This window comes from Coccinella septempunctata, chromosome 1, assembly GCF_907165205.1.
Source record: "Coccinella septempunctata chromosome 1, icCocSept1.1, whole genome shotgun sequence".
NCBI lineage: Eukaryota > Metazoa > Arthropoda > Insecta > Coleoptera > Coccinellidae > Coccinella > Coccinella septempunctata.
Window position 1 is genome coordinate 14,774,829 of NC_058189.1, and position 13,643 is coordinate 14,788,471.

The 13,643-nt window shown below is 33.7% G+C and overlaps 1 protein-coding gene across 1 annotated transcript in view; it reads left to right on the plus strand.

Annotated features, from left to right (window-relative positions):
• Positions 1–13,643, plus strand: part of LOC123308867 (tyrosine-protein phosphatase Lar-like) — a 634,169-nt gene that overhangs the window by 336,392 nt on the left and 284,134 nt on the right. Inside the window, exon 4 of the mRNA XM_044891689.1 lies at positions 7,853–7,949. Coding sequence (XP_044747624.1) covers positions 7,859–7,949 — 91 coding nt within the window. The 5' untranslated portion in view covers positions 7,853–7,858. The remainder of the gene's footprint in view (positions 1–7,852; positions 7,950–13,643) is intronic.

Genomic DNA, 13,643 nt, shown 5'->3' on the forward strand with positions numbered 1-13,643 from the left:
TTTGTGAATCTCGAAAGAATTCATAGTTCAATAATGCATTTTTTCAAATATATTTTCAATGCAACGTGCTTGAACACTTGTTGCGTGGATGATTCAAGAAGAAAAAGTGATGGGCTTTTGGTATCCAAAACATCGGCAGTTAGCTGTTGGCAATGAGAATTTTATAACTAAATATTTGACAGATTCGGCTTTAGGTACTTGATGGAATTTGATTTGGAATTGAATAAAAATTAAATTAACAACTCCACAAAATATTTCAATAATTTAACAACAATTGTTTCGCTAACACTATAGTTTGATCAGGTTATTACAAAAAATAATATTCCTCGAACATCAACCCTCAAATATACACTGCTCGTCAAAATTATGGAACAAATTTTAAAAAAATGAAAAATATTTGGCAACAAAATCCTGAAACTGGTCAATTTTTGTTTCGATTTTACCAAATTTTTATGCATTTTTGAAAGATTTTTGTTGCACCCTGTGACATCCTCATCGACCCTCAAATTTTTTTGAGTGTGGAAAGTGGATCATGTGGTACTTTTTTAGCAAGGTCATTGTATCTTCCTCACAGGCTTGCAGAAATTTTCAAGAATTTTTTTTTTCAAATTAGTTAGTTCAAAGTTCAGTATGTGCACTTTTTCAGGGCCCATTTACTTTGATACGATGGTACTTGATGAAATTTGTCACCGAATTATAGTCCGCAGTTACAGTTTTGTTCATGCACAACTTTCAACCCCAAGCGCTTTGATTATTGCATCCAGAACGATGGTGGTCATTTTGAACATTTAATTTAACTTATCTTGTAATGCACAATGATTCTCCGGGTGGTACTTCAATGCCGAAATAAATTTCCAATGTCACTCCATTTTTTTCTCCATTATAGGGTTCGTAGGGGTTGAAAGTTGTGCATGAACAATGGTCGACTTTCATTCGATGACGAATATCATCAGGTACCATCGTCTCAAAGTAAATGAGCCATGACAAAGAGCACATACTAAAAACGTCTTTGAACTAATTTTACAAAAAAAAAAATTTTTCTTGAAAATTTCTGCACGCCTGTGAAGAAGATACAAAGACCTTGCCAAAAAAGTACCACATGACCCACTTTCCCTATTAAAAAATTCAGAGGGTTGATTGGGATGGCACAGGGTGTAACAAAAATCTTTCAAAAATGCATAAAAATGTAGTAAATGTGAAACAAGAATTGACCTGTTTCAGGATTCTGTTGCCAAATATTTTTCTTCTGAGAAAATGAATTTGTTCCATAATTTTGACGCGCACTCTATAGGCAGATGGATTGTACAAAGTATAGGTAAAAGAGTAAATTGGGGTAGGACGATGGAATTTCCAAAATCGCGTAGGATATTCAAGAGAGGAGACATATATCGGTTTGTTCGTTCAAAACAATTTTCCTACAATAATTGAAACTGTTGGTTTCAAGTGCTTCCAACAGTGTTAGTCTCCTACTTTTACTTTCACAATGAAGAACTTTATACGTTTCTCAATGATCTTCTGTTTCTCCAATAACATGAATACCAATAAGCAATCATTGCAAGTCAACTTAAAGACACCAGATTTATTTTATTTTATTGATTTGTGTTTATTGTTTTTGATAATATCTTCCAAGTTATCAATTGTTCTAAAAGTTACTTTAAAATTGAAATTCTTTCTGAAATACTTAGTTATTTCTTCTGATAAGCTATTTATGTAACTTAATGTGGTATATTTATCGATCGTTGTTGGATATGCCAGACTAACTGCACACTTTCTTTGTTTGTTCAACAACAAATTATTTATCATATTTGGGTTGTACCTATAAATGACTCCTATTCGTTCAATCAAATTATTATTATTATCGAAATTCTCATGACCTAATATATGGATAAATCTATTAAAAGGACCATTTTTTGTTAGAAAGGATGGTTTGATGTTGCATGAATAATTATGTCTGAATAAGTTGGTTTGTTGTAAATACTGAAATTATCTCAATTATTGTTTTTTGAAATTGTGAGATCGGGAAAATTTATGCTCTCCTTTTCTTCTTCGATTTTAAATTTCATTGATGGATGAATTTTGTTGAAAAACTTTATGAAAGTGTTCCGTTGCATGTATGTTGTTTCAAGACAAACAACAGATGATATCAGCCACATATCGATACCAATAAAGGAAATATTTACTTATCTGCAACTGTTCGTTTTTATAGAGTTCATCAGCGAAATTAATCTATCAATAAAATTTACACTAGGAAAAGAAAAGAATTATAGCATAATATGGAAATGGGGTACACAGTACCCTCCGGTTACAATATCCATCACAACACTGTAATGACGAGAGACAATCCTCCCGAAACCGGCCTACAGTTGCATTCAGATGTTTTCAACTTTTTTCTACGCTTGTTCATGACAAGCTCGCATTATCGGAGCAAAAATTATACGGAATTGTCGTCCTCCAATTTGAAAGGTAGCATTAATTTTGTCGATCTTACAATTTTAAAACACAATAATTTACATAATTTGAGTATTTACCACAAACCAACCATTCAAGCAACATCAAATTATCCTTTCCAACAAAAAATGATTGCTTGTCATAGTATGATCCATAGATTGATCAACGTGCCTATGATGAGTCATAAGAATTTCAATAAAAAATTTAATAATATTCAACGAATAGCACTCAATAATGGCTGCAACCCAAATATGATTAATAATTTATTGTTAAACAAACAAACAAACAATGTGTACAGTTAAGAGTAACTGCACTGCATGTGCCATACGGCATATCCAACAATGATCGATAATACATCCTATAAATATATCACATCATATTGGATTAACTGAAATGTATTAAATAACATCAAAGGAGTTATATCATATGATAACACGCTTTCAGAATATGCGGAACACCTGAAGGAGTCTGGACATGATTTCAAACATGAATTTGAAGTTCTCCTCTGTCAAAGTAAAAGTAGAACACAAACAGTCTTGGAAGCACTCCAAATCAACATATTACTCTAGGAAATTTCTTTTAAACGCACAAATCGACATAGATGGGTCTCCTCATCCCAATTCAGTATTTTACCTTCTTTTTTTTTTTGTAATAACCTGATGAAGCTACAGTGTTAGAGAAACAAATGTTGTTGAATTATCAAAATCTTTTGTGGAAGTTGTTAATTTAATTTTTATTCATTTATAACTGAATATTTGATTGATTTGACTGGTAATTGATGAAAATCCATAATTGAACTTGAAACAGATTATACGATTTTCCCAAAATTAGTTTTTAAACCAATACACGTGCCATCACAATATCATCTTCAGGTGGGTAAAGGTAAAAAGGTCTTCACCTTCACCTATTGCAAAACACGGGTTGTGGTTTAAAATCTCATTTTGTGAAAATCGTGTAATCCGTTTTAAGCTCTATACTCGGTTCTATAGTTGAATAATTGAAAGCAAAAAATAACATGAAATATAATTTTTTTCGTTTTTTTTTTTCTGTTTTGCAACAAGTATGCATGCGAAGTGAAAATTTTATTGAAAAAAATTTACTTATTTCAATTCTGAAAACGAAAGCTTTTCAACTGATTTCAACCAAAAAATACAGATTTCGATATTTGAAAGATAAATTTCAATATATATATATATTCTTTTGAATGTCAGCAATACATTTTCAGTTATCAAACAGTATAGCATATGTATGAGTTTCAGCAAAGGTTAGTGTAACGAGGTACCATACAATTTGGAGTATGATACAAGAGCTTAGGGAAAAACCTCAGTAAAAAAACCCTGTCTCCCCGTGAGTAGTGTAGTGATGTCAAATTTGTTTACAGAATAAGATTTTAATACTGAAGGGCTTCCTTTCCATTGACATGAAAATTTCTTTATCCTCTTTCCATTTCGAAATAATATCTGAAACAAAGAAACAGAGCAGAAAACGAGAAAAAAATGAATAATAAAGCCTTCATCCAAACTCATTCTAAGACTTGATGATGACTGAAGAATAAAATAAATAATCATAGGTACATAACTTGTTTTTCAATTGCATTGGGAGGAATATCATCTCTGCATCAAAAAATCTTCTGCTGGTCTTGGTGGAGGATCACCCTCGTCGTTAGAAATGCCTTCAGTACTCAAATTAAATATAAATAATAGCCAAATCTTGCTTTTGACTGGGAGGGTCTTTCGACCAGGTCCAGTCTTCCAAGTGATGATTCTTCTATTCTTCAGTTGTTCGAAGAACGCTACAGGACCCTTATATTGGGAATCATCTCCCATAGATAAACCAGTGGTTATTCGGTAGAAAATTGAAAAAACGGGGAAGAAATTCAAAAAACTTCTGACACTTTAGGACTGCCGTGGTAATCTTTGAATTGCATGTGCCATCTGGAAGTGTTATTGAATGTGAACAAGTTATAGATATCAGAAAGTTAGGCTGAAATCCATAAATCACCCAGTATTTTCTGGGTGGCCTGAAGTACAAAAGAAGGAACTTTACTGAAAGGCCTAAATGAGCTACATTCGCCACTAGCCTATGGCCAACCACTCGTAAAACACCCTGTGTGTCACTATATGCTGCTAAAAGGAGACAATCAGCAAACGGACTCGGTAATATTACTCAGTATTGGGCAAATAAAGTTGTATAGTACTAGGTTTATATTTTACGCAATAGCTATATCAGTCAATATTGTTCGTACGAAAACGTTTAAATGGGCAAATTTGTAGTATTTTTTATGGGCACTAAGAATTCAATAACAGGAAATGTTACAAAAAGCATCGTGAACCTAAAAATTTTATGTGAACTCTCATTTTTCAAGTGGTACACCCTGTATTTTATTTTCCAAATCGGTAAAGCTCTTTCTTCTGGTTTTAAATATATATATATACTTTATCGAAGTTATTTTCGGCAGTTTTTTAAAAATATAGGTTTTTTCGTCTAAATCTAAGGCAGCTGTAGGACGCCAGTCGAGAATGAAAAGTTACGATATGTGGATTGTTGGGAACGGGACCATTCTATGGCCTACTAACAGTCCCGACTTAACCCCTTAGGACACTATTTTATGGGGATATTTGAAATCTAAAGTGTATATGGCCCGCCGCAAAATATTGAACACATTACAACCAAACTAGAGAAAGAAATTGGTAACCTCAATAATCCAGAAATGATAAGGAAAACCCTCGAAAACTTGATGAAAAAATATCGATTGGGGGTAGAAGTAAGTGAGGGGCATTTCGAACACTTAATTCAACTTTTTGTTAATAAATAAATAGAATAAATAACAGATGTTTCATTTTCCACGGTTCGTTTGATATAAAGAAAGCGCATCGTTGTCGTGTGGCGTTCCACAGCTGCCTTAGATGTAGACGAAAATATCCATATTTTCAGAAAACTGCCAGAGGTAACCTCAATAAAGTATATATATTTGAAATCACTAGAAAGAGCTTTACCGATTAGGAAAATAAAATACGGGGTGTATCATTTAAAAAATAAGAGTTCACATAAAATTTTTAGGTTTACGATGCTTTTATGCATTTCCCTTACTCCATTCACTTTAATTTTAGCACTCGGTTGGCCGTGGAAATTTGACACATTTCACTCTGTATAGTACGAGAATGTGGGGTTATGAAGCTTGTCAAAACATTTTTTGGTTTTAAATCAACGCTATGCTGCCCGTTCTACGTAAAAGTTATTACGTATTTAATCACAATGTCGAATCTCTTCGGAAAATATGTGACGAACATAATGGAAGTTTATACAAATTGATTGAAGGCATACCAGATCCAGTTATTTTTATGGAAAATACAAGAGATAATTATAATGTCATAATATGCACAAGCTTCAGGAGAGTTAATGTTCCTTATCTTCTTTGGCTGAAGTTTGAATACGTTACATCAGTTGTAGATTTCAAAAATATCAACCCGGAGATGAAATGCATATGATGCAGTGGTTGGAAATGGGTATCTTCCGAAGGAATTAACAGTAATTACAAGAATGTTAAATTCTTCAACAAAAATCATCTTGCGTCAATATAAGTAAAAGCAATTAAAGGAATTTTCCAGTCAAAATAACTTCACCTTTGAACAAAAATTTCACATGAATAAACAATTAACAGGACAACTGGCCCGTATTTGTGGCTGTTCATCTTAATATATTGATATAATAATAATAATTAGGTATTTATTGGTACCTTTAGACAATTACAATGTATATAGGACAAGTCAAATGAAAATAGAATCAATTTTCGGGAACTTATTCTGCGATGTCATTAATCGAAAATCCTGTAGTAAAATTTTCGCATTAATTCACTCAAAAGTAAAATTCTTAAATGCCACCACTTTTTGGGTCTCCCAATAGAAGGAAATTCTTTGTCATCCTCTTCATTCACAATCTTTCTGATTGTGGAAATATTCAGCTGAAATATAAGTCGTTTAGATTCAGATGAAACATTATATAAATTCTCTTACATTGAATATATTCGCTACCGTCTGACGTATTGTGGATTTTAGAATATCAGGGTATAACTATTTGAATGAGCGGACCTGAATTCTAAATAGTATTTCCTGAAACCCTGTCTCTTTTTTCAATCACTTTCGGCATTTTCGTAATAAAAATTGATATTAGCTGTGGCAAGGCATTTCATGAGTGCCAACCTTACTGCGTTCTAGTTACAAAAACTTGAGAAAACTATTTCATGCCCAACCGACTGCTTAAATAATTGTGAATGGAGTCTAGTACTGTATTCCTAGGGCCCATAAAAAATACTACAAATTTGCCTACTTAAACGTTTTCGTACGACCAATATTAACTGAGATAGCTTTTCTGTAAAATATAAACAATCACCCTGAACATATTAGAAAGGCGATGAACAAATTCATTACATGTCTGGAGACGGCTAACGAACGGTGTCGAAGATTAATTCCGAAACTTGACTACCAAGTTGGATTTCAACTTTTTATCCCCAAGAAAATTCAAATAATATAAAAAAAAATGTTCACTGAGAAGAAATACGAATAAAACTCACCAGTATCGACAATCTGTATCCTGCTAATTGGTGCACGAAACGTAATCGTCCCGATATCATCAGTTTATCTTAAAACGACGTGACAACGCGCCAATTTGAGCCCGCTCTGGCCATACACAACCATTCCTCGCGATACTTCCCTTCCAACTATTTCCAAACATAACGAAAAATTTCACTCTGTCATCATCCGAAGAGTCCATGTGCACGCTCCACTAGGTAAGTCGCCGTCGTGGGCGCATCGCACCAACCCCTTGCGCTGACGTCCCGACGCCGAACGTTCAGCCTCGGCACGCGCCTCGACGCTCTCCAGTTGCGGCTTCGCTTTTCGCAGGAACGCTACGATCTACGCCAGATAACACCCTGTATCGCGCGATCTTTTCCGGACTTTCGAAAAGCGGGGTTTTCTCGAAAATGACGTGAACGAAAATCGGAATATTTTTGCGGAACGGAAGAAATGCTCGGATGAGTTCAGGCCACCGTCGATACAAAGAACTGGAGTGATTTATCCAAAGGAATAACATACTGTGATAGAAAGATTCGACCGGCGTCTTATAATGATCCTAAGGAAGATTTGATGATGATACAGTGCACAACAAGGGGCAATCGAATTTAAAAAAAATTTCGTTCCCTCTAAATCAATTTTCTTCCATAGCTAAGGTGTATAAATAGGAATGATTCATAAATGAAAGATCGTGCGAACTTTCTTAAATAAAAGTGTTTTCCGATGAGTGTATTAAAATGAAATTTTGTGTTCTGTGATAAGCGAGTCTTCTGCGAGCTAATGGAGGAGGAGAAAAAGGGTTTGCTATAATCTTTTTCTTTTATTTGATACAGGTTACGATGACAAGGCTCGGAGTTCCGTCTTACGGAGGGACATCCTTACTGTCAGCTTTCATACTGCTCCTCTCTACTGGCCAGGTGTTCTCCAGTGGTAAGTTCTTTTTCAGTTTTAAGCATGCCCGTTTCGCATTTCTCCTTCGATCAACTGAAAGCGTTCTGGGATTATCGAGGTAGACCCTAATAAAACCGACATCCTCTTATCGCGTACAGCATCTTGCTTTCTCGATGCTATTCCTCAGAGGAATACAGCTCCAGACTTTGAGATATGGATGAAAATAATATCAGTCGAAGTGCCCTCTTCTTGATAGAAATGTATAATGTTTTATGTTTGCTTATTGCTACAAATAATCTTCGATCGAACGGAATACATCACATCAAAACAATTACTTAAAATATTTCATTCATGGCTTACTCGATTGTTTGCAGTGTTCTTCTCGCATTACATATAATTTTTATTCATCAAGTCAATCGAGTTCCCATTACTCATTTCTTTCTCACACCGTTAGAAATCCCATGATTATATTTGTTAGGGCTGTTTCAACACTATTGTCGCGCTAAATAAAATACAGGGCGGGCTTTTTAAAACGAAACAGACGAGATAACGGGCGGAATAAATTTATTTCGAAAAAATGCTCGGACACGTCAATTTTTTTTCGAGGGGGACCACTTTTAAGGTCAAATTCACAATTATATCGCTTCAACCCTTAGTGTTAGAACACCAACCGCCAAATTTTGAATAGGAAAGATAGGGTGAGTGATACCTCGTTTGAAAGGCCTTTTTATGCTGAATTCAGCGTATCAATTTTTTTCTCATTTAATTCATTCGTTTTCGAGATATTCAATTTTGAATTTCGTATAGTACCAGTCATTCCGCTAACCATGCTATGTGAAATCATCAATTATTTGACTAATTAATTCTTTGGTTACGATGGTAACCGTTAATTGTCAACATTAGACAACAAAATAATTATTATTGGTTCTTACTTTCTTCAACCATTAAGGTGAAAATGGTTATTCGTTGGCAGAAATAATTGAAATTATTCCTTTATTTTTCATTGTTGATAAGAGAAATGAACATTATTTTGATGTCTGGTGTATGGCAGTTATGGAGTTTCATCAAATCTACAAAATAAATGAATAAATTCGCTTGATTCAGACAGCTTGCTTGACGACAATACCATCGTTGTTTCAAATTCAAATGTCAATATTTCAAGAATCAAATGTAGAAAAAACCAATATGCTGAACTCAGAATGAAAAGACCTTCTAAATGAGGTGAAATTTACCCCATCTTCCTTATTGAAAATTTAGGGGTTGTTGTTCTAACACTAATGGTTGAAGCGATATAGTTGTGAATTTGACCTTAAATGTTGTCCCCCTCGTAATAAAAATCGACTTGTCCGAGCATTTTTTCGAAATAAATTCATTCCACCCGTTATCTCGTTTGTTTCGTTTTAAAAAGCCCACCCTGTAGATGTCAAGAAAAAATTTTCTTCATCTGTGCGTTTTGTAGATCGAAGTGTAAATACTTCCAGGAACTCTGAATTCAAAAGTCTATAATTTTGAAAGTCTTTCATAGTCTCATTCATATAGTCTTCTCAAAACATTAAAGACTCAAATCTAAATTGTATTTGAAAAAGCGAGTTGAATTTTGACCAAATCTTCATACCCGAAAATTTTTGTTACAACAAATTTCTTTCCGATACACTTAAGGTATAAATTCATATATATCCGACAATAATAAAACAGCCTTGAAAACAGCAGACATCATCGACCTCAATGTGTTTAGCAACGAAAATTTGTTACAGCTTTTATGTTGTTGTATATACAGGGTGAGTCTTTAACTCGTACAAATATTTCAATGGTAGATTCTTGAGGTCAAAAGAATCTTTTTTTTTCTTTGAATTTTTTTCCGTATCGGCTTGGTTTAAAAGATACAAGCTGTTGAATAACGATAAATAAATATTATTTTTGGTTCTATCTCACAAACGGTTTTATCGAATGAAATAAATTTCGGAATAAAGTTTTTCATTTATTTGATTAATCTTTTTCGGACACAAGATATCACCCACGTCTTCCAGTTCTCTCATTATGACCATTACGTAGCTATCCTGGAAGTACCAAAAATTAAAAAAACCCAATTCTTGAAACTAAGTTGGACGCCTATCTGATAAATGTTTGAAAGTTTTGTGACATAAAAGTATTCTTCATATTTTCTCGTATAATGCTTCGTTATTTGATATTCAAAAAAATTATCTGTCAAATTTGCAAAATTAGGTACTTCAGCTGAATACAACTCTGTTTGAAAGATCCACAGATGTGTAGTGTCACATATTTAGCTAGTTATTCTGAAGGTAATTTTGTTTTTCCAGTGGTGCCACAGCCTCGGCCACAGGTCATTAGGAAGATTTGAAATGCTTTATCTTTTTATCAGAGCTAAATCGAAAAAAATGGTATAGGAAAAAAGTGTTTCTTTTGTCCTCAAGAATCTACTATTAAAATATTTGTACGAGTCAAAGACTCACCCTGTATACACAGTTGATCAGTGTTTTTCATTTTCCAAGTTACAGCCTATTTCATTATCTATTTTGAAGTCTCTTCGATTTTAAAGCCGAGTTTAAAGCCTACTTCAGACATACTCGAATTGAATCTAAAGGAATGGACTTCAGAACTGATTATGAAACCAGTTAATCATTTATAAAACGCACTAAAAATTTAAGAAATTACTCATATTATGCCCGAAAACATATCGTTATATTGGTACAAATGCTTCGAAATACTATAGTATGTAACTATTCAGATATCAAGTCATTGATATAGTGTGTAAAAGGACAAACGACAAAATGTTTGTCCTCCCCATTTTGAGTTTGGAAATATTTATTTTCCTATCAAGTGCGGAAAGTGATACTTGCCCGCACAAAACTGCCGAACGATGCGAAGCAGAGTTCGGGTAAGCAGTTGAGTGCGGGAAAGACACTTTCCGCAAGAGTTAGGAACAATATTTTTTCTACAATCGCTTGAAATATATAAATGTATCCATTTCACGAAACAGATCATATCTCATTTGATTAATTCATATATAATGACAGACGTAATTCTGCATGTCATTACTATGGGTTTCTCATCGTTGACGTTCTGTGCATAGAAACATGATAGAATTCAATTTACTACTACACGCAAATGCGTGCGGGAAAGAAATAGCAGGCGTTTTTCCCGCACCTTTTGGGAAAGTGACTCTTTGCAACTTGGAATGCGTGCGGGAAAAAGGTTGAACGCGCACGCTTGTAGAAAAAATAACATAACAGACCACCCATTCACTGAAAACTGGATACAATGTCATGAATGCATGATATTCTTTCAACGTTTCCGCTTAAAAGGAGGAAACCATAGACATATTAATAATAATAAGTCTATGGAGGAAACCTCCAAAATCGGTGGCACTCTGAAATACAACTCCAGATGACATAACCACAAGTAACCGGTAACAAGCTTTAAATCGCCTAATATTTCTTTGGTAAAATTACCGTTATAATATGTTGTCTCTACCGTGAATAATTGGTTTTTTGAATTCAATGAAAAAGGACGCTTTCGCAGTCCGAAATGAAATGAAGTCGAAAAATTATATGAGAAAATAGGGGACAGAATTTCAAGGCCATTGATTTACAAACTCAAAAAATCTCTATTATGCCGTCGCTTTTACGTGTGACGATATAATATTCTGTGAATTATAAATGAAAACACATGCGATGGCTTATTGCATAATTGTATTTCTCGGTATTAACATGGAACAATAGATCGAATCCATGTATATCTATATTTTCTAGATTGATAATTCATGTATATATATTGCTATTTATAAAGCAAATGAATCATTGGGAATAAGTTGTCAAAGTATTCTACAGATTCGAAAAACTAACTTTGTTCCATAACTCCCAGATACACTCCAAATATTCAACGTTTCGAGGCCTGAAAAAACTTCTCATTGGCACGCACAAAATCGATTACACGAAAATCAGGACGTCCTTCATAATTCTAAGTTTGAAACCGAAAATGATTGATGACTGCGATAATATTATATCTGCGTCATAAATTCAACAGGTTAATTCCAAAAAATTCAGGAAATCAATTGAAATTCATCGTTTTTATTTTCATTGTTACTTCGGATATCCTCACATTTCTCTGGTTATTGCGAGAAATACTATTATAAAGACGTTTCTGTCATTTTTGGTCGAGTAATATTTTGTTATTGATATCGAATAAGTTTTTCATTTAGGAAAGTTTTGAAATTAAGAGCATTTTGAATTTATATTCTCCCATTATTATAGTGATTTTAGCTGGTATTTTTCTTCTTTTAGAATCGATCGGTTTTTTTCAAACATTCCTGTTTATTCAATGTATTATAGTAGTTTTTGCTGTGGTTTCATTCAGGTATGTGCCAAATACATCAAAATGTTTTATTATGGCATCGTTGCATTTCGCAGATGTCATTTTGTATTTGTTATAGTGTTTCAATGATGAACAGATTTCTTCTACCCGAAAATTGATGTACCTATTTCTTTCTTGGTTTTTTTTATGTGATTTTACAAAATGTTAGGAGTAGAACTATAAGTAAAAATGTTATCAACATTTGGACTATTTAGTCGAGTTTAGTATGGTGAGAATTATTCAAACTATTTATTTGATAATGAAGATTATGTTTTCCTGAAGAATTGAAACGGATCATATTTTGACTCGATGCTTTTCATAAAAAAAAAATCGAGAATTTTTTTTTCACGAAAAATTATCGTTCCCAATATTTCGTATGTATTTGAGTAGGTGGTTACTTTTAGATTCATCAGCCATGATTTCAATGGGAAACTCCAAAATTGTTGTCATGAGGAAAAAGTTCGAAGGAGACAGTTTTCAATAAAAATGGTATAATGTCATTGAAGGACGATAACACTGCTGGATTTTCGAATTTCATGGGAATCCTCGTGAGAATCTTTCGTAAAATGACGAAGATATTCAAGCAATTTTCGAATATCATATATATTTTCATTATAAATCTGGAACAAAAGAAAATATTCAGATTTTAGGGACGTCATGTTGGAGGACCTGCAAAGTCAAAACTGTTTTGTCTACGAACGGAATTTCTTTCTGGTATATTTTGAAAGATAATAGTGGTGAGCATCGAAGTTGTCAACACCCTGTATAATCTTTCTATGGGAAACCCTTGATCCTCATTCGAAAAACTCGTGTTTACTTCGGAACTCAACTTATTCTCACAGTTCAGTGCATCCCATTTTGTGTGAGACAGCCAGATTTCTCGCTTGTTATTTAAGATAGATCCTTGCGGTTTTCACATTCCTAGCCTACTTTTTTGTGAAACTCAAGTTGGCCTAATCAGATTTTGCATAACTGTTTCCGTTTATGAGATACAGGGCGATTTTGGAAATTGATACTTTTCGGACCCCTTGTTTATCTCCGAAGTTATTAGGAATAATGCTGAGCTAAAAACTACGTCTGATACAGAATTCTGCGTAGAATCCAGGGGCGTACTCAATTCTTTTTTCGGGGTATGGTTTTGAAGATACGACACAAACTTATATTTTTTTAAATGGAACACCTTGTATTTTATTACTTCGTTCAATTCGTTATATTTTTCCCTTTGAAATGATCCATAATATCATATAAGTAGGATGTTCAGAAATGCTAAAAAACAGTAAAACATTACATAAAGATGATTTTTTTTCTTAGTGGGCCATGAATTTCCCAAAGAACTTCGTGCATCAAAAGAGGCAGGTTTCC